The following is a 23,913-nucleotide window of genomic DNA, read 5'->3' as shown; positions in this document are numbered from 1 at the left end:
CCCCCCCGCCTGCACGCACGCCCATCAAACCGTTACTGAGCCGAGCGGCTCTTCATCATCCTGACCACAATGCGTGCCGAGCACAGCCTGGGGCCCCCCCACACACTGCCAGAAGCCTTCCGATTGGCTGACAGAGCACCCAGAGCGGCTCACTGGACGGCATCAGAGCGCTAGCCGCAGCTTCCTCCCTCCCGCCCGCACGCACGCCCACCTGTCTGCGGCTCCCTGGAAGGCAGAGCGGACAGCTGCAGCCAGGTAAGACATCCCCCGAAAATAAGACCTAGTGTCTTTTTTCGTAGAAAAAAAAATATAAGACACTGTCTTATTTTCGGGGAAACACGGTATAATGTTCGAGTGAGTTGGGCGGAACCCTACTGAACATACAGTGCAGTTCAGCAGGTCACTGGTGTATGTGTTTTTATCATTCCTGCTTTCTTTAACTCTTCCTCTTCTTCCTTTTTTAGTACACTTTATTTGCCATGTCCATCGGTATTCCCGCTTTTGCAGCACTTTTTGAAAAGCTGTGTGTATTTATATCCCATGGAGATGATGTAGCCCTCCTGCTTTTAGAGCTGGCCTGTAAAGGAAAGTATAAAAAGCCATTACGCGTATGTATGAGTTGCAGTTTTATCTTGAACATGATGGATTACATGATCTGTGCACATTTCTAGTAAGGAAGAAACATTCTCTCCTCTCACCCCACCCATTACCTTCAATAATCGCTATATCAAGCCTGTATATGACTAAGCAGGAAATCTCTTACAGCATAGCCCTGGGTATCTATGACCCAGTGCTGTTCAAATAACTGAGTACATTCTACCTGTACAGTAAAACCCCCCCCAAAGAAAATCTGACCGTAGGCCATAAACTTGTATCATAAAGATAAATAGACATATTTTTTCCAATTTGGATGGGGCAACTAAATATTAAAGGTTTTTTAAAACTGGAGGAACATTTATTGGGGCGTTTTTGTTTATTGGCATGGAGGGATCCCTATCTATTACAGCCCTGAATCTACTAAAGTCAGACACAAAAAACAAACAAAATTAAATCAATTAATTTAAAGGGAACCTACCAGGATAGAACTTTGGCAAATGCCATTACAAAGCTCTATTTAAAGGGGCAGGTTCCATAGCGGTCATCTTACCTTTGCCTTCACTGCCTAGAAAGTAATGGACCTGGAACAGGCTTACTGGGTAGAAGTTCAGAGTGAATGCTTATTTTAGGTCTGTTATGTGCTGGGTAATGAACCCAGGATCAATATAACAGCTGAAGAGCCTGAAGCCTTAAAAACAACCAGAAGTGGCAGCTTCCAAAGGGTCACTTTTAAAGTCACAATACAAAACCAGATTTCACCAGCAGACAGTACTACATGTAAAATCTGTAATTGTAGGGCTCTGTGCTAAAAGGACATTAGGCTCAACTATAACAATTCGCTTTTTTGTCACAGTGATGATTATTTTTCACCATGAGATCTAAAAATAACATACCGTATATGGATAAAAATAGCATAGGTGATATATAGATGTGTGTGTATATATGTATAGATCTATATATAGATCTATATCTACATATAGATCTATATATATAGATATAAAAATTTGTGGTAGTTTGGTATTGTAGCACAATAGTGAGAGCCAAGTGAGCATTTCTGAAGCCGATTTTAACATAAAAGGGCAGTCTTTATTCACACAAAGGCCAACAATCCATGCACTTCACATAATGATCTGCTTTTCATCAGCATAACGAAACATAACGGTTCACCAAAACATTGTGTTTCTGTCTCACCGACATCTGGCTGTCCCATACACTCCCAGTGTGATAGTCCAAAGACTTTACCGTATTTCTCAGCATCGCTCAGCAGCTTCCCTCCTTTCCAAGCATCTCAGCATACACCTGTGTGATACTCTTACTGCTCAGCCCTCGTGGGTCACTGACTCTTAGACATGTGTGATTCGTTTCGCTACGAATCGAAATTCGTACGAATTTCCTGAAATTCATAAATTCGGAAGCATCCGAAATCGGAATTGCAGTTTCCGAATTATATCCGAAATACGAAATTCCGTAACGAGTTTCGGATCCGAATTTAGTTGAAACGGGAACTAATTTTACCCCTGTAAATGTGGTTGAACAACATGACAAGATTATTTTTTTTTATACGAAATTCGGATCCGCTGCTGCTGAGAGTTGCATTACAATACAGGCAGGAAATCCGAAATTCCGTAAACGTATTTTCTTTCCGTTACGAACATTCGTTATGATGAAGTTAAAAAGCAAAATACCTTTGTTAATATCGGAGTTGATGCCTTGATGGTAGTTTTTTTTTTTTAATACGAATTTCGTATTTTGTTTGGTTAACTAATCAGAGGTTTTCTCTTCTGCTGCTGAAGGTTGCATTACAATACAGGCAGGAAATCCGAAATTCCGTAAACGTATTTTCTTTCCGTTACGAACATTCGTTATGATGAAGTTAAAAAGCAAAATACCTTTGTTAATATCGGAGTTGATGCCTTGATGGTAGTTTTTTTTTTTTTAAATACGAAATTCGGATCCGAAATCCGTTAACGGAATTTTCGTATTTCAGATTTTAAAAAAAAAACTACCATCGACTCCAATATTAGCAAAGGTATTTTTGCTTTTTAACTTCATCATAACGAATGTTCGTAAAGTTACGAAAATGTGACGAAACTAACGAAAATTCGTATTTCGTACGAATCGAGTTTCGGACACGAATTACGAAATAACGGATATTCCGAAACGAAACAAAAATTTTTTGACGGCGCACAAGTCTACTGACTTTCTCTTAGTCTTTCAGTCTCTCCAACAGGTCTCTCGGGTGTCACCGACCCTCTGGTCCTCTCCCAGCTTCCTCCGGCTGTTCCACATGTGCGTTGAACATGCAGCAGAGTCGGCCTGAGGCCATGTGCCTCCTGCACACCCACAACTCCCTGAGAAAAATGGCAGCAGGTGCTCTGGACTGATGAGTCAAAACGTGAAATATTTGGCTGTAGCAGGAGGCAGTTTGTTTGCCGAAGGGCTAGAGAGCGGTACAATGAGTGTCTGAGGCATATAGGCAAAATTTTCCCAAAATCATCTGTTTTTTTGCTGAAATTTCATGGATAGTGTCTAGCCTGCCAGAACTTAAGGGTAAAAAATAATCCTATTTATTATTTTTTTATTTTTTGCATTGGATACACTAAAGTATTGCAGCTGCGATCAGTGGATCTTGAATGCAATGCTCTGGCTCCTGCAGACTCTTCCTCTCCTATACGGAGGTATGGACATTCAGTAACATGGACGGGAAGAAGAATGAATGGATTACAAGTGCAGTGATGTCCTTAGTCCAATTTATCCCCCAGACCAGTATTTAGACACAAATGGTAAGAACATTTCATTAGTTACAGATTTGTCTCACAGTAACTATATCGAAGAACCTAGACTTTCTGTCAATGACCAAATCGATGTAGCTGCTTAAAGGTGTCCATAGTGTTCTAACCAGATTATGATCATCTAAAGCCTAGTGCTAGGCCATCTTGGCACGCCAGCTGTAGAGAAACTACAAATCTTGTAGAGGCCTAGAGGTACATATCAGTTGCATGTTCTATACTTTTGTAGGGGGGGGGGTGTGCACTCTTATTTGGTTACTGTATAACGTTTTCTAACAGGGATTCTGAATTCGATAGACCATTGTCAAATATGAGAGTGCAGCAATGATTAGAAAGCAATGAGACATGTATTTCTATTGTTCTGAGTGTTCTAAGTCCATGAAAGCTGCAATCTTACTAGTTGTAGGTGTAAATACGTCGCTGCTAGTTGGTGAGGGTTACATGCTACTGAACGAAGGCTGTGATGTTGCAGCTAAAGAAATGAATAGGTAGCTAGAAATGTGTATTCCTCGCCATGAAAGCTTTGATGTTTGAAAGAGACCAGTCTGGTTTTATGTGGCAATGACTGCGGACTCAGGAATGTGATACTTTGAATTAATGGTGCTCATTTATAGCTAGTATGGTAACACCACTTGGATGTTCTTTACAGTCCATAAACAGTATCCTATAACCGTCTGTCACACCAGTCAGGCTGTCCTGTTTTTATTATTAATCAGTGACAAGGGCAGTTTTGTAGTTGGGCATTTCAAACATGTGACTGTCAATGAGCTAATCCTCTGGAAATAATACATCTCTGTGCCGCTGCATGCTGCATCCATTCTGTTCCGTTAAATCGCATCTGTCATCCTAAGTGTAAGATATCAGAGCAATTATCAGGCTGGCCATGTTCTTCTAGCCCAAGCCTTTCTATCATTGCATCCCTGAATTTAACTCCTTCAGTAATCAGTAATGCACCTTGGTGAAAATCAGACTGCAGAAAAATATAACGTCCACCCAAAAGTGAAAATTGGTGACTCACCAGATAGTGAGACTTCTCAGTAGCATTGTGCCACCACATCAAATTGGAATTGCCACATGCCAATATGGACCTCAATGTGCAATACCACAGTATACTCTTGTACACAGGGCTGGTGCTAGACATTTGCGCCCTATGCAAGACCAGCTACTTGCACTCCCCCAGCCACCCCTCTGTGCGCGCGGCCCCATTCTCCTGCCGGCTAGCTTCCATGGGCGATAGATGGCTGTGAGCAGCCAGGACAATAGCTAGACTGCTATTGGCTATTTTAATTTGAAATAGCCAATAGCAGGCTGGCTATTGAAACACCAGCAACTGAGCAGAGGAGTGGACCTGAGAGAGAAAGTTGTCTCTCAGTTCCGTTCCTCTGCTCAGTGGGCGGGAGCGCAATAGCCAGCCTGCTAATGGTTTTTGCAATTTTAAATAGGGGGGGGGGCACCTTGGGTAGGTGAGTGGTCGAGTATGCGCCCTAAGCAGCAGTGCGCCCTAGGCGGCAGCCTAGTTTGCCTAGAAGTAGCACCGGCCCTGCTTGTACAGACTTATGTGAAAAAAGGACCTTACCTGGTTAGAGTCTGTACAAGAGTATACTGTGCAATCTGCTGTTGTAAAAAGCCTGTAATTTACGACACTCCATAGCACAACTGTATTTAGCACATGACTCCTCTTTTATCAAACCGCTTAATCTGAGGTTTCAGTTAGATATAGCCAGCCATGAGGCAGGCTGCTTTTGCTTTGCTGTCTTTTTAGGTAACTCATAGCCTCTTAAAAATCATTTATTATGTAATAAAGTTTAATTGTAAAACAAAGACTGCATGCCTATAGTAAAACAGATAAACCATCAGTATAAAAGTCATGAATTAAAAAAATGTTGCTCCAAATACATTATCGTCTTCAGGTACTTGGATATTTGGATATGAAAATGTGAAGACAGCAAAGCTACTTGTATAATGGCCACATCTGCCATCATAGGGAGCCCCGGCAAATACTCAGCTTCCCATAATGCTATAAAAAAGAATGCCACATGAAAGCTGGCTACACATCGGGCTAATGTACAGCAGATTGTACAGTCAGGTTGTATTGTTTGTGGATGTTAACATAGGTGTCTGAACCTGTGAAAATTGGCTTTATCACAAGTCAAAAATTAGATTGTCAAGCTGCATAAATACATTTGGTGTAATCTTCTAACACTGCTTGTTCTTTGGGTAAAAATAAAGTATTTTGAAACTATAAAGAGACTACAGTAACAGGACCATCGTAAGGTACAAAATCCTTTGATGCAAAATTGAGTCAATGGCTTAAATCCCATATACAAAATGTCCTTCCTGTTGTGAGAGAAATGCTATAACAACAGGAATTTTGTATGTGGGATTTAACTTGTGATACTTTTGTATTTTGAATTTTTCAATAAAGCATTTTTGTACTTTATGATGGTCCTGTTGTCCCTTTTTTTTTTTTGTTCCTTATATTTTCACATTGTTTTATGGGTGGACCATCTAGCATCCCTTTGCAAACAATTTCACTATATTTCCCAAATAGCGTAAATTACATTTGTATTACATTTCTCATACAAAATAATGGCGTCTCCACTGTTCTTTCCTATTTAATAGAGTTTGGCTATTGTAAAGGTGCCCACACACCTTACAATTTATCTGCAGATTTTCTGTGGTCAGGTGGAAAAGGTGCAACAGATTCCTCCATCTACACTTAACTGTGTGGATGGAGTAATCTCCACCTGGGCCAATCTGTTGCACTTTTTCCATCTGACCACAGAAAATCTGCAGATAAATTGTAAGGTGTGTGGGCACCTTTACACCTCGTACTCATTCCGTGGCATAACAATAGCCGTAGCAGTCCACGGGCTGCTATGGGGCCTGGGATAGAAGGGGGGCCAATTAGGGTGGCTGATGAGGAAAAGTAAACTGTGAGGTTTCCAGTATAGAAGGGCTGAAGTCAGACCTCAGGATGTCTTGTCACAGTTCCCGCTTCTGTGCAGCAAGAAGCATTTGCTTATCTCTCTTAGCAGTGTAGATTTGTTGCCCTCTGAACTTCTCCTACTGCCTGAATTTAACCCTGTATGCCTAATGCCAGCACAAATCCCAGAGTTTCACCTCTGAAAACTTTAAAGGAGTGCTGAGGTTTGTAATTCTACAACAATGTTTAATGAAGCTAGAGTTTAATTAAGTTTGTATTGGGGTTAAAGAGCAATTGCATGCAAGAGCATTAATCATGTTATAATATAAAATATCATGACACTCTGCTTGCTAAAGTGGGACTATGGAAATTGACAACTGAGCAAAGACAGAATTTGAATGCTCCAATATTGCATGAAGAGGTCCGGGTAGCAATTAAATCCTTGGCTAGCAACAAAACTCCAGGATCAGATGGGTCTCCTGCAGAATTTTATAAAATATTGCTATCGGATATTACTCCCTTGCTTACGGAAGAATAAAAACATATATTAAACAAAAAAATTAATATATTGCCGGCTAAAATATTTTCATTATGGTTATTATAATTAGTGCTAATATAACTTTTCATCCCCAGCACTGCTCCCTATTAGTGTACTCACTATATTGACCGCTCTCCTGCTGCCTGTCCTGGATACATACTTCATGTTAAGATTAATGATGCGTATTATCACAGTTGACATTGCCAGCTAAGTGTTAGCTGGGCAGCCCCAAAATGTTGTTTTGGGGCCCGATGAATTGTAGTTACTCCTCTGTACTCGTGCCTGCATGTATTGCCTGCATGCCCCCATGTATGCGAAGAACAAACTCCAATAAACAATATTTTACCAGGTAATATTATTGCAATATAATGATACTTGTACGCATTCATACTTTTTATGGTGTCAGCGTGGATCTAACTCTCAGGTATATGTAGAATCGCTGCAATTGTTTCTTCCTGTGATGTAGCTGAGTAGGTCTAATAACATGGATGTAAAAAAACATAGCTCCCATGATGCATTGGGAACATTCTTAGCTCTTCATCAGTACAAGCTGTGCTGTCAATCTGCACATTATAGCGGAAAGAGAAATCATATCATATAGTTCAAAGATTCTGACTGTGTCAGGGCTGCTGCTAGCCACAAAATCGTAACGGACATTGTTAAAGAATTTAGCAGCCGATTTTTTTATTTAGACTAGACTCGAACACAGCACTTGCTAGATGCATTTTTAAAGTTTAAAAACATCTACGTGTTTAGTCGTCATATTAATATGCATGTGCTTGCATTTATTGAAATTAAAAACGGCTTTTAGTTAGAAGCTGGAACATGCAGCAGGGAGTAGAAAAGAAGAATTTAAACTGTTAGCACATGACCACAAATGACTTAATTCTAAATTGGGAGTATGTATAATATATATATATATCACATACTGTATATAGATATGTATAGAGCTAGTAACATGTTGGAGGTTGCCAGCCAATGGCTCTCAAACAAGCCTATACAATACACCACTATACTTTTGAGAAATAACATTTGTAAAGTCTATGTAGCATACAGCAAAGTGTTTATCTTCTGTATTCTATACTGAGTGTTACTGTTCAATTTTGTGACTCTACCATTTAAATATCATTAGCTTTGCTCTGACAATGAGCATCATTATTAGTGGGTTAATGGTATGGATATGGCACCAGCCATGCTAATGTCAACTATCCCCCTGCCCGCCCTTTGCACATATTTCCTTCTTATCATTAATGTCTGAAACGGAGACTTCCTGCCCATTTGCTCAGCAGTTCACATGTAGTCCTGTCATCTAGGAAAGGAAGGATCTAATATGCTAGCAGCTGACACTGTGTTTCCTGGGTTAATATGGACTGTTCTAACCCATTAAGGATGCTTATTAATTGTAAAGTATCACATGTCACCAGCGACTTAGATCGGGCATAGGGCAGCAGTCATCACTGACAATGTGAGGGATTCCGATGATTACCATAAGACATGCTTTAATTACTGAATATTTATTAGCATATGATACATTAACTCTTTGTGTTTCAGATTAGCTAAGCTATCTGACAGCAGAGTTTACTGCCTCCTAATATAAAAATGCATTATGACTTCTGTATCACTCCAGGCAATATTTGTGTAGGAGAGCAAAATTTGCCAAGCCTAGAGGACACATTTAGTTGATACACTGGTGTTCTAGCATACACAAGCCATACCCTTTGTGGGGTCCAAATACATGAAGTGTACAGGCTGTAGACGATTTGCCATTTGCTCTAGCTAACACAAAAGCATACTATAAAATGTAGTATAAAAAAGTAATTTGGTATATTGCTGACATGTTCAGTATAAATAAATGTTTAGTACCTGCTAGAGCTATTCCCTCACCAAGTATAAAACTAGGTGAAATAAAGACAAGCTTCAAAGAAGAACAAAATTAATCCTTGCAGTGGGGCTACCCTGTACTGCAAGGGTTAAGTGCTCATTGTGCTCTAGGGTGTAAAGTAAAAAATAAATACTCACCCAATCCTCAGTCCCGTGGTGGTGACCGCTGACCTCTCTCCTCCCTCATCCTCACATCAAGTGCAAGTCAATGCACTGGAGGTAGCCCCATTGCAAGGGTTAATTTTGTACATGCTCGGCGTTCTTCTTTAAGGCACTGACAGTGGTCTATGCATGCCTATAGGGCTTATTACTCTTAACTCTTATAACTATTAAACATGGATGATGTCTTGCAATGCTAGGAGCATTGGGGTGCTATTATTTCTTAATGGCACCCCAACGCACCTAGCCATCACATGTATGTTGTATCATACCACATTGCAATTGTAACCTAAAGAAAAGTTGGTTGGTCATATAGAATTCTGTAAACATGTTTTATTTGTCTGTGACCCATTAAGGAGACTTTCCCCTTTTTCCTGTCCCTGTGAGGCCAATTTAAGAAATGGGGGTACAGGCATCTCCAGTATGAAAGGCACATATAGCAATAAAAACTTTGTATGGAGTTCTATTATATACCTATCGATCGATAGATAGATAGATAGATAGATATTATATAGCTGAGCATACAGGACTCAAAAGTTGTACATTTTGGGACATATTTAAGCATTGCTTGGGTGACGTGAGCATTAACTTGACATGCAGCAGTTAACTAGAGAGTGAGAACAAGCCCTTCTGAGCATCAGAATAAGACCCAGAACATGTTGAATAATCGCTATGCAACTGGACATGCTCATTCCCTTTTCTGCAGAGAAAAGTCTGTTTTGTCTAATTCTAATTTGTTCATTCCAAATTTATTTAGAGGCAACTGAGCATTGTATGAAGGTATTTGAAAGAGGAACTGTCAGTTTTGTCCATATCAACCGCTCCCTTTTAATTAGTCAGCCCAAAATGGATTTTTAATAGTTGCTATGACCAAAAGAGACCTTTTCTTTTATCTGACCATTTCATACATAAAGCCTAATGATGGGAATTTCAGCCAATTTCTAAGCCATGCTTGCATTGCCTTTCCACTGATATGTCAGTAATTGAAGTACTGTGCGTTTTATATTATAGGAACGGGTCCGAAAGTATGTTGTGCGAAAATACTTGCTGTATTACCTCTTCAGATTTGCTGCTGCTCTGGGACAAGAAATATTTTACATCACATTCCTGCCTTTCACCTTCTGGAACATCGACTCCTTCATCGCACGGAGGCTGGTTGTTGTCTGGTGTGTGAGTATCAACCTTATTTTCCCAAAAAATACAATTTGTCTTAAACTCTACTTTATAACATTAAATGCAAAGGCATGACACTCTGGCTCACGCCTTGCATAAAAAAAACTTTTCCTTGAACAGCTTTAAAGACCAACTCTATCCAAAATGAAAATCAATAAAGTTTTGGTTGGGGTAGAGAAAGGATTATAACCTTTGTTGGGATTTAATTGCTGTCTGTATCTCCATTTGGAACATTTCTTCTTACTTTTTGTCCAGGTGACCCCAAAGGAAGGTAGAGGAATCTTCTATAGCAGGGGACACACACCTCTACTTGGACTAAACATATTCACACTGTAATCTCATTACACCAAAAGGTGTCTGAATAAATCTTGTAGGTTTACACAGGAAAAGTCAGGAAGCTTGAACTTTGGGGTTTTATTAAGAAAAACCATGACTTCCTTTGCTGAAGTGCTCATACGCTGTGCCCCCTCTTTCTTTTTTTTTTTTTCTTGTGTCCCTTTCTCTTTTCTTGTGGTCATAGTTGCATGCATTGGAGATGTGTGGGAGGCCGAGGCAGCTGAAGTCAGATTAACCTAACATAGAGGCCCAGATTTCAAGGCTCTCAAGGTAAGGCTTTGTAGGTCTAGAGCAGGGGTGGGCAACTCTGGCCCTCCAGCTGTTGCGGAACTACAAGTCCCATAAAACATTACAAGACTGGCCGTTGCAGGCGTGAATCCCAGAGGCATGTTGGGATTTGTAATGAAAGCACATATAGAGGGCTGGTGTTGCCCACCCTTGGTCTACAGGAATTCCTAAGGCACTCTTTGCTGCCTACTTCACCAGCAGATTTTTTAATCATAACTAAACCCAAAATGTAATATATTGCAGTTTACCAATCCTTAAATGTGGTAACTGCATTAATTTTATTTTTTAAGATTTTATCCCTTTTATTTTCACCTGGTGATCTTGCGAGTAAGCCTTTTTTCATTTCAATTTCCTTTTTAACAGACCAAGCTGTCCAGCAAAAAATGTCAGATAGTGGGATGAGACAAATCGTTTAACAATAACAAGGGTGCTTACAATGGTCGGCTTTCATTTATTTATATAAAACCTTTTTTATTCCAAAAAGGATAACTGCTTAAAAAGCATTAGCTTGGGTTTAATTTTGTTATTCAAGTCCATCTAAATCTGCTAATGGATCTAACACAACCCCCAAACACAGGGTAAAAATGCTGCTGTCCAAGGGTGGTTCTGATGCTTCTCCATAGAGTGGAGCCACCCTGAGACAGGAATTATGTTGCTGGCCGCATTTCTAGGTGAAAAGAAGGGGAAAAAAATCTAAAAAAAAATGGTAAGTTGCAATACATTATGTTTTTGTTTGTTTTTGGGTTTAGACGCACTTTAAATATGTTTATTCAGGATTACCTGAGTACTTTAAGAAGCATTAGGTAAATGTTTTAACATTCAGCATTTGTTAAAACTGCAATATATTTAATGCCTAAATCGTTGTATTTGGTAGTAACAATTAAATAACCATTTAAATGTTGAACATTCTGTTACTGAATAAAGAAAAAATATATGTAATATACAGTATCTTGTTTTCATCAGCCAATGCAACAGCTTACTTAATTATTACAAGGAAAAAACTCAATACCTACTGCATGACTGGTATGTAACAAGTCACCTCTGAATCTTGTGACCCATATAAAATCTCTTCCCGGAGGCTATTGCATATATGCGTATAACTGGAAATGCTATAAGTATAACCTTTCTACAATTTCAGGACACAGTCAATAAAATGCTGAAGATAGACCGTTTCTCATTTACATATAATTTGCCCTTCTTTCCGACACTGGTATACAGAATCTGCTTTATTAACAATCTGTAAAGTGACTCTGTACAAATAATAATGAATGTTAAGAAGAAGCTTGATCCATGTTGGTAGTCCGGTACTTAAACATATTGGGGAAAACAAGTGAATTCCAACAATATAGTGCTTTGAGTGGCCAATCAACAGGCCCAAGCACTGTCATACGGGGGGGACGGGACATTTGTTTTTGTTTTTCTAACTAAAGTAAGTTTTACTTTCATTCTAAGTAGCATTGATGTATGTAGCCACCCCTCCAAGCTCACTCCTGTGATGGACTACAATCTCATGTTTAGTTTACTAATTTGTATTGAGATTGTAGTCCATCACGTGAGTGAACTTGGAGCGGTGACTACTTTACAACACACACAGGGACCATGGGGAACAAAAGTAGCGACTCTCCAGAAGGAAGGACAGCGTCAGCACCAATTCAGAGATGGTTTGAGAATCTACAGCTGAGGTATTGTATTGTATTGTATTTATAAGATTTAACTGCTGAGTGTAGTGTCACTTTAAAGTAAATGTGGTATTTCAAGTGACGCTAAACTCAGGAGTTAAATCTTAAAATGCATTCTAGTACTTTAACTGTTACACAAATAAGATACATTTTTGTTATCACTCAGCTGTAGATCCTCAAATCATCTCTGAATTGGTATGGACACTGTCCTTCCTTCTGGAGGGGGGCTACTTTTGTTCTCCATGGTCCCTGTGTGTTGTAAAGAAGCCACGGCTCCAAGCTCACTCCCTGTGATGGACTACAATCTCACATTTAGTTTACTAATTTGTATTGAGATTGTAGTCCATCATAGGAGCCCAAAACTCTGACCACCCCCTCCTCCCGAGCCATTCAGTTGCGGGGAGTTGCATTCCCCCGCCCCGCAGCTGTATGTCACAAAGGGGCGGGAATTGCCCCTTCCACAACTGCCAACACTGATTGGGTTAAGAGGAGGAGGGGGTGGTGGGTAAACTGGGTTCACATCAAGCCCAGCCTCATCTCTAGTTCTAGGTCTATGATTAAAACATGCAAATGTCAGACACAGGCGTGCATCTAGCATTTTTAGAAGGCGGCCTGCTATGGCTGACCCCATACTTCTCTTATTGCAGAGTCACTGTCAATGCAACCAACCTAAATTAACTCTACTGAAGTCAGGCTGGCACATGATAAATTCTGATTGGTTGTATTGGTTACTGCACTTAGGAATTAGCTCTGTTTACTGAATAAGGCCATGTATGATAGGACATGAATTATTGATCTGGTCATCATTGTACAGATGATGATAATGTTCGGCTCGTATATCAGTGTAATCTGTATGACACATTGTAATATATGGCAATACCTCTGCCTGACTCAATGTCTTTGCTCTGAACACGGCTACTTCCTATGTTTCCCCCTCTGCAGCCAGACTTATTTTTAGTGACTTTGTCAGCCCAGAGTCTTCTCTGGTTTTGTTGCCATAGGAACGGCTGTTAGAGGTACCGGAGTCGCAGCCGAAGGCGTCTTCCTATATTTCCTATGCAGGGAATCAGTTCTGCTCCCCATAATAAAAACACATACAAAAATATGTATCAGTCCAGCCAGGGATGCAACAACATATTCAGATCAGCAACCTAAACATAGCATTATTTAATGTCATGCAGGGAAAGATAATCATTAGCTCAGGGCTTTTTTTTTGTACTTATTTGTATTAAATATTTTACAAGTGATATTAAAACACAATTCCAGAAAATCATAAAGGAAAAGTAAATGACTCTACAGCCTTGAATTTCTGCTTTTTATGGGGGCTTTTGATATGGGGACAAAGGAACTGCCACCGGAAAAACCAATTTGACGTACAATGGTGGTTGAGGCAAACTGCCATCTACTGTATCTCACATATTTCACCAAGTCCTGAACATAAGAAAGGCTGCTATACTGCAATCTGGGAATATATTTCCAGAGAATAGAGCCTCACTAAAAATAACAAATGCTTAGCTAGCGACAGAAGCGGGCTTCTGTTCAATGGCCACTCAATATGTATCTAAACCTAAAAACAAAACAATTGTATATTGCAGCTTAGCCAATGTGGTGGCTCCATTATTTTTACTTCTTTTTGGCTTTTTTCCTCTTTACTCTCACCTGGTGATCCGGCCAGTAACCCACTTCCTGACTTTGTGTGGCTCCACTCTATGGAGGAGCAATAGAGCCACCCTTGGACAGCAGCATTGTCACCCTGCGGGAAGGGTAGTGTTAGATGGAGTGGTAGATTTAGATGGACATGACTAACAATATAAATCCGAACTTCAACACTTTTTAAGCAGTTTCAGCAACAGTTTTATTTTTTTCCATTTTAGGATAAAGGTTTTACATAAATTAATAAAAGTGTTAAAGGGTCTGTCTCGCCCCTCTATCTGACACACTGATGGACAGCTTGATTTGTTAGAGGAAGCTGAAAAAAATACAGATTTACTGGCCGGATCACCAGGTGAAAATAAAGGGGGGGAAAAGCCTAAACAAGAAAACGAATACAGCCCACCACATTTAAGGATTGGTACGCTGCAATATATTACATTTTTGCTTTTGTGTTTAGATGCCCTTTAAGGCTTTTTAGGACTTTTTTTCCTTTTTTTTTTTTCTTTCTGGGATTATACTGTACTCAGCATTTAATAAACCTTGTTAAAGCGGGGCCCCCAAAATTACCTGGCTCAAACCTCTATGAACCCCTAAATAAAGCCTCTGTACTCTACACACCTTTTTAGTGCTTTTTATATTTCCAAAACTCATGTTTTTAGTTACAAGCAGTGCACATTGCACTGCTCTCCTGACACCACAACTCCCAATATACATATCACCTGCCTACTCCAGTGTGCGTGCACCCCAGTGTCATCCATTCATGCTGGTACCTCCCACAAGTACCTAACTCTTTTCCTGATCCCGCTCCTATTCATGTAGACCGTGGGCAGTGCCAAAGTTAATGTAAGGATCTCAGAGCTTGTACGTGTTGGTGCTGAATGCATTGGCATGTAAGAACATAGCCCATATCAGGAGTACACCAAGGAGGGTGACTACATCCTATACACAGTGGGACCATGCAAAGCCAGTGTAAAACCCTAATAGTGAATTCTATTCAAAGGTATTGCTATCCAGATGACAACAATGGAAGTAAGATATGGAGAGAATATATATTTTCTTTCTGGATTGGCTTTAAGTTGATCTGAGATACAAACCAGTTGAAGGCTCCCTGTTCTCTAGTGAGCTACCTAAATGGTAAGACCCTATACCAGGGGTGGGCAACTCCAACCCCCAAGCTGTTGTGGCACTACAAGTCTCATGGGGCATTGCAAGAATGACAGCCACAGGCATGACTCACAGAGGTATGATGAAATTTGTAGTTCAAGCACAGCCGGAGGGCCAGAGTTGCCCACCCAGGTCCTATACCATATGGAATGTACCAATAGGATCCTAAATAGACTAAGTGATCCAGTGTCTAACATTTCAATATTTCCATTAAAGCTGAACCCCAGGCAGATATAAAAGACATAAATGAATCTCTGCGCTGTCAGCAAATAGCAGGCAGGACTATAGCTACAGCAAGAAAATAATTTGCTATAGATGTTTTTAATGAGCATAACTGAGAAAAAAATCTAAATAAACAGTATCTAAACACTAAAAACTACATTTCTTAAGGTGAGCTCAGTGACAATAAGTGACATAAAAACCAGTATATAATGTTTATAAAAGGGAAGGTCCTGGTCTGTCTTATCACATGGGTAGAAGTGTTCACAAGTGATCACAACTTTCATGTAGATTACACTTGGCAGGATACAAAAAGTACATAGTGCATCAGAGAATTTCCTCCATCTGTTCTAATAAGTTGAATACAGTCTGCTGAGCCATCTGCTATTAGTTTAAAGCTTCTGTCTGCTGTCAGATGGCTTTTTCTGAGCCATTGTATACCTTTTCTGTACACCGTGTCTCTCTTCATGACGTCAAGGTGCTGATAACTGTGTCCAGGCATAAAATGAGTCATTGCTGCCTTTCAGATTGTCATGTACATAGGTCAAGGTTCTAAAGATCTCTTAAAGTGGCCTCGTCCTTCCTCTCCTCCTGTGGTGAAGCTGGAAACCAGGGTGGAAGCTGAATATGGAATGCCATCAACTCATGCTATTGCTGCTACTTCAATTTCCTTCACTTTCTTACTGGCCTCCATCGGGCGCTATCAGGTAAGATGCTCTGCCACCATATTTGAAAGCATTATTTCTGATATTTTGATTGCTATTTCTAATATGGAGCACAGCTTCTAAAGTTGAATACCCATCCACTATTGGTGTAATTAGAGTTCTAGAGGTATACCTTCCAAATGTGTGAAATGAGAAAAAGGGACAGCGTTTAGTACAAAGTAGTCAATGGACGTAACCCTACCATGCCCCCCCGGATGCAGGGATGATAAAGAACATTGGGTGACCCTGCAAGTGCTTTTTTTGCACCATTACTTTTCCTTTTGGTATTGATTTTTCAAAATTCAATTAATAGTTCAATTTAAGGTTGATGTAGGGTAATAAGTTTCGTAGTTAAAGCAGAACTCCAGGCAAGTCAAGTCTCAACTCTTACAGTGGGGCTACCCCTGCATTGCAAGGGTTAAGTGCTCATTTCATTTAGGGAGGTAAAATAACTAAGATATACTCACCTAAAATGCGATCACGGCTTGCCCTAAGACTGGTCCAGTCAGCCTCTCTCCCCCTCCCCTGCAGCAGTCTAAGGTCCAGTGAGTCATCACATCCAATACATTGTATAGAAAGTGAGGAGGCCGAGGGACATGCCATCGTTGGAGAGGAGGAGGAGGAGAGAGGCTGGAGGGAGCAGTCTAGGAGCCAGTCGGAATCGTGGTTAAGGGGAGTCTAACGCTGTTATTTTAGCTCCTTAGACAAAATGAGCACTTAACCCTTACAGTGTGGGGGTAGCCTGCGGGGTTTGGCTGGAATGCTGCTTTACAACTACAACCTCCTTACAGCCAAGAAAACCATCTTGGTCTTTATTTAGATTGCAGTTGCCATGGTGCTGCACATGTGAACAGCTTTGACACCAGCCATTTGAGGGATTGCAAGTTTGGTTGAGAACTGAAATAAACAAATTGGCAACCTTGACAATTGTCATGTCTTGAAAGTAACCGTTTTGGGAGACATTTAATTGCTGGGTCAAGTTCCTCCTTTTTAAACTTTTTTTTTTTTCCCCCCCCTTCTTACTGTGCATCACTGCAGCACAGCCTGATGCCCTCCCAATCTACCACTACTTCTCATAGTGGAGAATACAGATGCCCCACCCACATCCCACAATGCAATGCCCTTTGCCATGGCACTTGCCACGTGAATGTATGGGGTGTGTCTATTCTAGTATGAACAAAGTTTGCAAATACCTTTTTTGCTTAAATGCTAGAGGATAATAAGTTAAATTGCCCCACCCCCAAAAAAAGTTTTGGTATTACATCGGAATTACTGGATGTACAGAGCATAGTCCAAGCTGATACAATTTTCAAACATAAAAACTATATTAATGCAAGGTTATCAAAACTGCCACCTTGTGATGTATGTGATGTTAATACAATGTTACCAACACTGCCATGTTGAATGTATGTGATGATAGTACTATGGCACCAACATTGCCACTTTGTAATGTATGTGGTGGTAAAGACTAAGTTTGCCCATGTTTAAACCCATATTTAAGGTGTTATATGGTCAGATCCCAAATCCCCCCACCCCAACGCACTTACCTGAAGAGGGGTTCTTCTCTCTGCAGGCTTGTGTACATTTTAAATTCATCATGGCGCTGTACACAGACACGCCATCCACTCACAGATCCTTTGGCAGAATCTTGAATAGAAAATCTACAAGTCATCAACCATTGCAGCACAGGGACTGGCTATTCTCAATGCCATAAAAGTGTGATGACGTCACAGCAGTTGTAGTACATTGACACTTCCGTCCCATGTTACTGAATGTCTGTACCTCAGTACAGACATTAACAGGAGGAAAAGTCTGCAGCATTGCACCCATGATCCACTGACCACCATTGCTATGCTATTCTAGCTCCTATGAAATGAGAGTTGACCTGTTGTTGTCTGTTCTCTCTGCAGTTCCCGCTTGTCCTGGGATTCGGAGCTGCACTCTGTCTTTCTACTCTGGTGTCCCTTAGCCGCTTGTATACAGGGATGCACACAGTGCTGGTAAGTAGCCTGCAATGTTTCTCTCTGATTCCAGTTTATTATCCATTTAGGAAATGGAAGATAACATTTCATTGGCTACTTTTGCCAGCAGCCATAGTTTTCTGTTTCAGTATAGTTTTATTATGTTTCCAATAAACCAGCTTCAGAAAAATAATCGCTTAGTTTTTTTTTTAATTACAGAAGGTTGACGTAGTTATAGCAATTTTGTAACTTACCAATGGACAGCATTCTAATGTCTGTGAGGCAATCAGTGAAATTCTTAATGATGTGTGTGTATATGGGCTCTGCAGCCTCTTCTTGCTCAATCCTTAAAGTGTTTTTCCACTTTTACATATTTATGTTTGTTACCCATTCTTATTTACATTGTATAACTTCAAAAAAATGTTTTTTAAATTTTTGATTCACAATACATTCTTATTTCTAATAGAAAAGTAACTTTCTGTACTGAGTATTCCTCTAGAATGCGGGGGACTGGGCAGGTTATTAACATAATTAGCCCTGTCTGTACTGGGCTGGCAGATCTCCTTATCAGTTATAAACTAGATGTGAACACTGTCTGCACTAAAATAAAAATGGTTACAGATCTAGACGTATTGTATGCTAAGGAGAGGGAGCTCAATCTGTCCCTAGTCTTTCTATGGGGACAGTCAGTGTTTCCTGTTACTGATCTTGAGCGAGAAAAGGCCTGCAACACAGACACATCTAAAAAGTAAGGAATATATTTTTTAATTATTTTTCAGTATGCTGTGGGAATTGGAACGCAAAACAAACATCTAGAAGGGCTTTCTCAAATTTGACTGCAAAAGTGGTAATATACTGTAAAGGGTTTCTAAACCCTCACGATTTTTGCATATATTTACTGCTAGCAAGCAGTAGATGTATGCAAAAAGTATTTTTTTTTAAAAACCAAAACGCTTTAAAAGCAGTTTAAACGTACCTGTGTCTTCGCCGCGCGCTCCCGTCCAAAAATCCAAAAAATGCTCGGGCGGCCGCAAAGCACCTTGGGGCGGGCGCATGCGCAGTTCGGATTTTTGGCCGGGAGACGAGGAGAGACACAAGGTATTAAGAGACATCATTTTAAGGTAAGTGCTTTAATTAACATTGGGGGGAGGGAAAAAGTTTTTTGATTTTAATGTCACTTTAAGGGTTCTGATGAAGGCCAGTCTCTGGTCCCAGCTTCTCTGGGAGGCCAGTCAAGTAGCCATGAGTGAAGTGAAAACAAGTTAGTGATGGGGAAAGGAGTGGGTCCACCCTGGGCCAACCCTGTTTTTCTATGTACTAATCAAATGGTTGACAGGTTATCCGAATCTTTTGGGAGGTAATGTTATTAGTGGGGGACCAAGCCTACTTGAGTTTGTTCATGGTATTGTGTAGTATGGCCACACGTTTTTTTAAGTAGATGCCAGGTTATCTTATGTTTGACCTGTGTAATGGTGGGAAAGTCAGACCACCAGACTTTCTCTAGGGTTTGTTTTGTGGCTGTGAATATGGAGATAAATAACTTGAATTGTTTTTTAGTGCGCTCTGAATGCTTGAGGTTCAAATAAACTCTTCCGTAATACTGTATAGACGAACTGATAAACACCTATCCAGAACCATTTTGGCCAGCAGCAATTTTCTTTCCTCTATGATTTAGAAATCGTTCCTTGATGGCAGCAAGGTAGAGAATCTCACGGGATACTGATGAGCAGAGTCCCTAGTGGCCAAACCGAAAACAATGTTTGAAATAGTAAATGCATAATTCAGGAGCTGCATGGATTCCACAGAATACCGAGAGATCGCTGCAAATATTTCTCTGAGAGAGATCTTTCTTATAGTCTCCACACATACATCCATTTGCATCATGGTTTTTTTTTTAGAAGAAAAATTTCACTCACATGTGCAATTATTATCACCTTGGGGTCAACATTGGGTTCCGTTTAATTAAAATGCTCATTTAATTGGAGTTTCTTCATGTTCTATATAGATTGCATTAAAACAAGAATTGTTTGATTTTTACCATACTTGTTGCATCCAATTCTCTTTGAATTGATGTAAACAAATTAATCCAAAATGATCCCAAAATGCCCGTAAGACTCTTTTATAGTTATGATTAGAATATTAAAATGTTTGAATTATCAGACAATGGGACTAAAGCATATATGGGCACTTTTGGACAAATGTCTGTACGGCTGTAATTGTCCGGCTGTTCTGTCAGATGTTTTTGTATGCAAGATTTTCTTAAAGTGGAAGTGTTCACAAAAAAAAGGGGGGGCGGGGCCTGGAACTTTTACCATAATGTGCTAGTGTGCACACTTTAAGTGACACTAAACTCAGGCGTTAAATCTTACAAATGCATTCATGTACCTTAACTATTAACAAAAATGTATCTTATTTGTGTATCACTCGGCTGTAGATCCTCAAATCCTCTCTGAATTGGTGCTGACACTGTCCTTCCTTCTGGAGGGTGGCTACTTTTGTTCTCTATGGTCCCTGTGTGTGTTGTAAAGTAGCCATGACTCCACTGGCTCCCGTGATGGTCTACAATCTCATGTTTATTTACATTGCAGTCATAGGATTTCTATGGATACATTGTTACTTAATAGTGCCAAACACTGAACACGGAGCTTTGTTTACTTTTGAAGCACGCAGCACTTTATTCTGGTGAGCATCGAGTATAGTATATTTTGATTCCTAAAGCTATCATTTTTCTGGAGTTTTCTGGCAGCTACTCATGTTCTTCAAAGTGTTTTATTCCAAGTGGATTGTTTGTTTAAACTGGATTTCCACTCTGAGCTCCACAACCATACACTCTGTTGTTTTAGAATATTGTGATCAGTATACTGCTGAGAATTTAAAACAGAGGGCACCGAAACCACAGACCTTCGACAGTCGTCATTCAGCAATGGCAATGTGAATTATAATTTCTACTTTGCTTGCTTCATTCAGCTCTAGAATTTGTGATTTGTATTGTACATTTTAGCCCATAAGAGACTTTGCATTCAGATTAACTCGGGTTAGTTTATAAAGAAAACTTGTTATGAAGCATAGCACAAATGTGTATATTGCTTTCCCTGACAACTTTTCATCTCGTCTTGCATTGTATTGTCTCCCTTACTTTGTAAAGCACCATGCAAACTGTTAGTGCTATAGAAATTCTGTATAATAATAATCAATGTTTCTTTACTGAACAAGATCCTCAGAGCTCAGGAAGAACAATAGTGTATGTTTTCTACTATTGACCTGTTGAAGTCTGCCAGGCCCAAGACGCCGCTCTTGAGATGGATGGCAGCTGTCAATTTACATTCCTGACCTTATTGCTTCCCTTGCATAGGCTCGTGGGATGACTCACTAAAGCATATATTCCTCCTCTGTATCGCAATGCCCCTTTCAGTTTGCCTTGTCCAGCAGCCCTGGGCAAGAGAAGCATGCAATTAGTGCACCATAGATATTTCAATGAAAATGATTACACAGAGAGGAACAATAGCATCCTCTGGTCCCTTCACAGCGGGAGTTCAGGGGAGTACAGTGCAAGTCAGTGATTTGCGGACTTTTCCAGCAGGGAATGGATTAGACTTCAGAGACACATTACCATGGCTTATGTGGCTACTAGGCATTTGGAAACTGCCAATAAGTCTTAAAAGTATTTCGACGGAATCAAAGAAGTTTTTAAACACTGAATCACGTGGAGGTTTCATGGGATAATGGCCATCAAATACAACCTTTGAAGATGAAATGGGGATGTCTTGTAGTGTTAAGAATTTTTTTTTATTAGTCTGGTTTCAGAAAGAAAGCCAAAGGAGATCTGTGAGTTCCATCAGAAGTTCCCAATGTGCTATCCAGACATGAAAGTAGTAGTGTTTAACTTGCAGCCTCTCCAAGATGCAATATTTACTATTTGGCCTTATTCATACCTCTGATCAAAGTGAGACAATTGTCTAGTAACTTCTACCCTAAAGTCCCAGACTGAGAACTTCCCTTAGCTGTGCAGACAGGCTCATGGAAGTATTCCCCCAACCAAGCCAATGGTGGATTCTTGTATTCATTTCTACCACAGACAGAACATGAGAAAAGTGAAGTGCTGAGTATGGGACATCCAAAGTGGCAAATCTCCACTTGTAGCTATTGGATGGAATTACTTGTCACTAACTTATTTTCTCTCTATTTTACAATGTAATTTTAAAGAAAGCCAATAATGTGTAACGAATGGGCAGGTATGGCTGCAGAACCCCTCTCAGCCAGAGGAACTCCAATCTCCTAATTAGTGGTATGGCATACAAGCTCCTACATTGATGATATACTTAAAGGGTAAGGAATTGTTCACACAAACGTTCCTTACCCCTTTGCCCTCACCCCCCAACAAATGTAGCCCACTCAAAGCACTAGATTTATAGATCTAAATCTTGCGTCAAAACCTGCAGCATTGTTTACATCGCTCTGCTGGCTTTTTCACCCTGTGTCCACACATGTGCAATTCGGCTGCATAGACCTCTATCCATCTGCTGGGTTAATACATGTCTATGTGGCCAAACTGCACATCTACGGCATCAGGTTACAAAGCCAGAAGAGCAATGTAAATCAATGTCTTGGCAACGAAAACACTGTGCTACAGTTGCTTGGGACAAAAGGGTAAGGGAATTTGGGGAAACTTTCACAATCGTTTAACCAACATCATACCACCCCATTGTGCCCTTTTGGATGCCTATATAGTTACATAGTATTTGAGGTTGAATAAAGACATTAGTCCATCAAGTCCAACCTATTAGGATCTCATTCTAGGAGTACCTGCACCCAGCTGTACATATGATCATGGGCGACATTCACAGAGCCAATCAGAGTGGCTTTGTGGCTTGTCAATCACCTGTATAGTCAAGAAAAATGTGAACAGAGCCCTCTGCTTCTATCTCTGCTGGTAATCGCTTCTCATTTGTAAGTAACACTGCTTCTACTGACCAACAAAAGGAGGGCACATATATCCACTTGCTGCCCTTTGTGGTTAATCAGCCGTAAAGAGGACACGCGTACAACCAATGTTATGGGGGGAAACACTACTGACCATCAACAGTTATGGGGCACTCAGTGCTAATTGCCAACATTTAAGAGGGCATACACCACTGACCATCATTTAAAGGGGCACATACCCTGTCCACCACCTTAAGGGGGCACTAACTCCTTACCACTGAAATCTGCAAGCTGTTCTGTAAATGACATAGTCCTGAGCCCTGCACTATCACTGCTGCACTGTATATGCTGTCCTAAACTAAACTTTTGGTGGTATTTGTAATGCCCTGACATTTTATAGCCGGAAGAAATGCGACAAGCAGTCAAATAATCCGTTTTGTTTTTTTATAAAGTGAAAGAAATTATAGCAAATGAATTGAGAACACTATTGCATGATGAAGTGTCAGTTGAACTATCACAGCACTGAAAAATGGCCTAGTAATGAAGGGGGTATATACCGGCTACTTGAAGGAGTGATTTTTCTTGTTTAAATAACCAATCATGTGCAGTAGGAACTGGAAAAAGAAATTGAACCTGTACATGTTTAGCTATTCAAAGCAAATAGAGTGAGTTAAAGGAGAACTATGAGGTGAGTGAAAATCACTCATCCTCATAGTTCGAGCCGACCTGTGACATGTCGTATCAATAGATCGGGAAGTGAGCAAATGCATACCGTTGCTCGCTCACATCTCGATCATCTCCCTGCAGAGAGCAGTGACTGTCAGTCACCGCTCCCCAAAAGGATTCCCCCTCCGATCCTCCAGCGCTGACTGGAGGAACGGACGGGGAGGTGGTGAGTACAGCTGGTTTTGCCTCTGTATGGGCAG

General features: G+C 40.3%; 1 protein-coding gene across 1 annotated transcript in view; it reads left to right on the top strand.

Annotated features, from left to right (window-relative positions):
* Nucleotides 1–23,913, top strand: part of SGPP2 (sphingosine-1-phosphate phosphatase 2) — a 37,958-nt gene that overhangs the window by 12,765 nt on the left and 1,280 nt on the right. Inside the window, exons 2-4 of the mRNA XM_018568487.1 lie at nt 9,902–10,060; nt 15,930–16,109; nt 18,017–18,106. Coding sequence (XP_018423989.1) covers nt 9,902–10,060; nt 15,930–16,109; nt 18,017–18,106 — 429 coding nt within the window. The remainder of the gene's footprint in view (nt 1–9,901; nt 10,061–15,929; nt 16,110–18,016; nt 18,107–23,913) is intronic.

The sequence above is a fragment of the Nanorana parkeri genome, unplaced genomic scaffold, assembly GCF_000935625.1.
Source record: "Nanorana parkeri isolate BGI_ZX_2015 unplaced genomic scaffold, ASM93562v1 scaffold1197, whole genome shotgun sequence".
Lineage (NCBI taxonomy): Eukaryota > Metazoa > Chordata > Amphibia > Anura > Dicroglossidae > Nanorana > Nanorana parkeri.
Note: the sequence above shows the minus strand (reverse complement) of the source record. Positions and strands in the feature narration are given on the sequence as shown.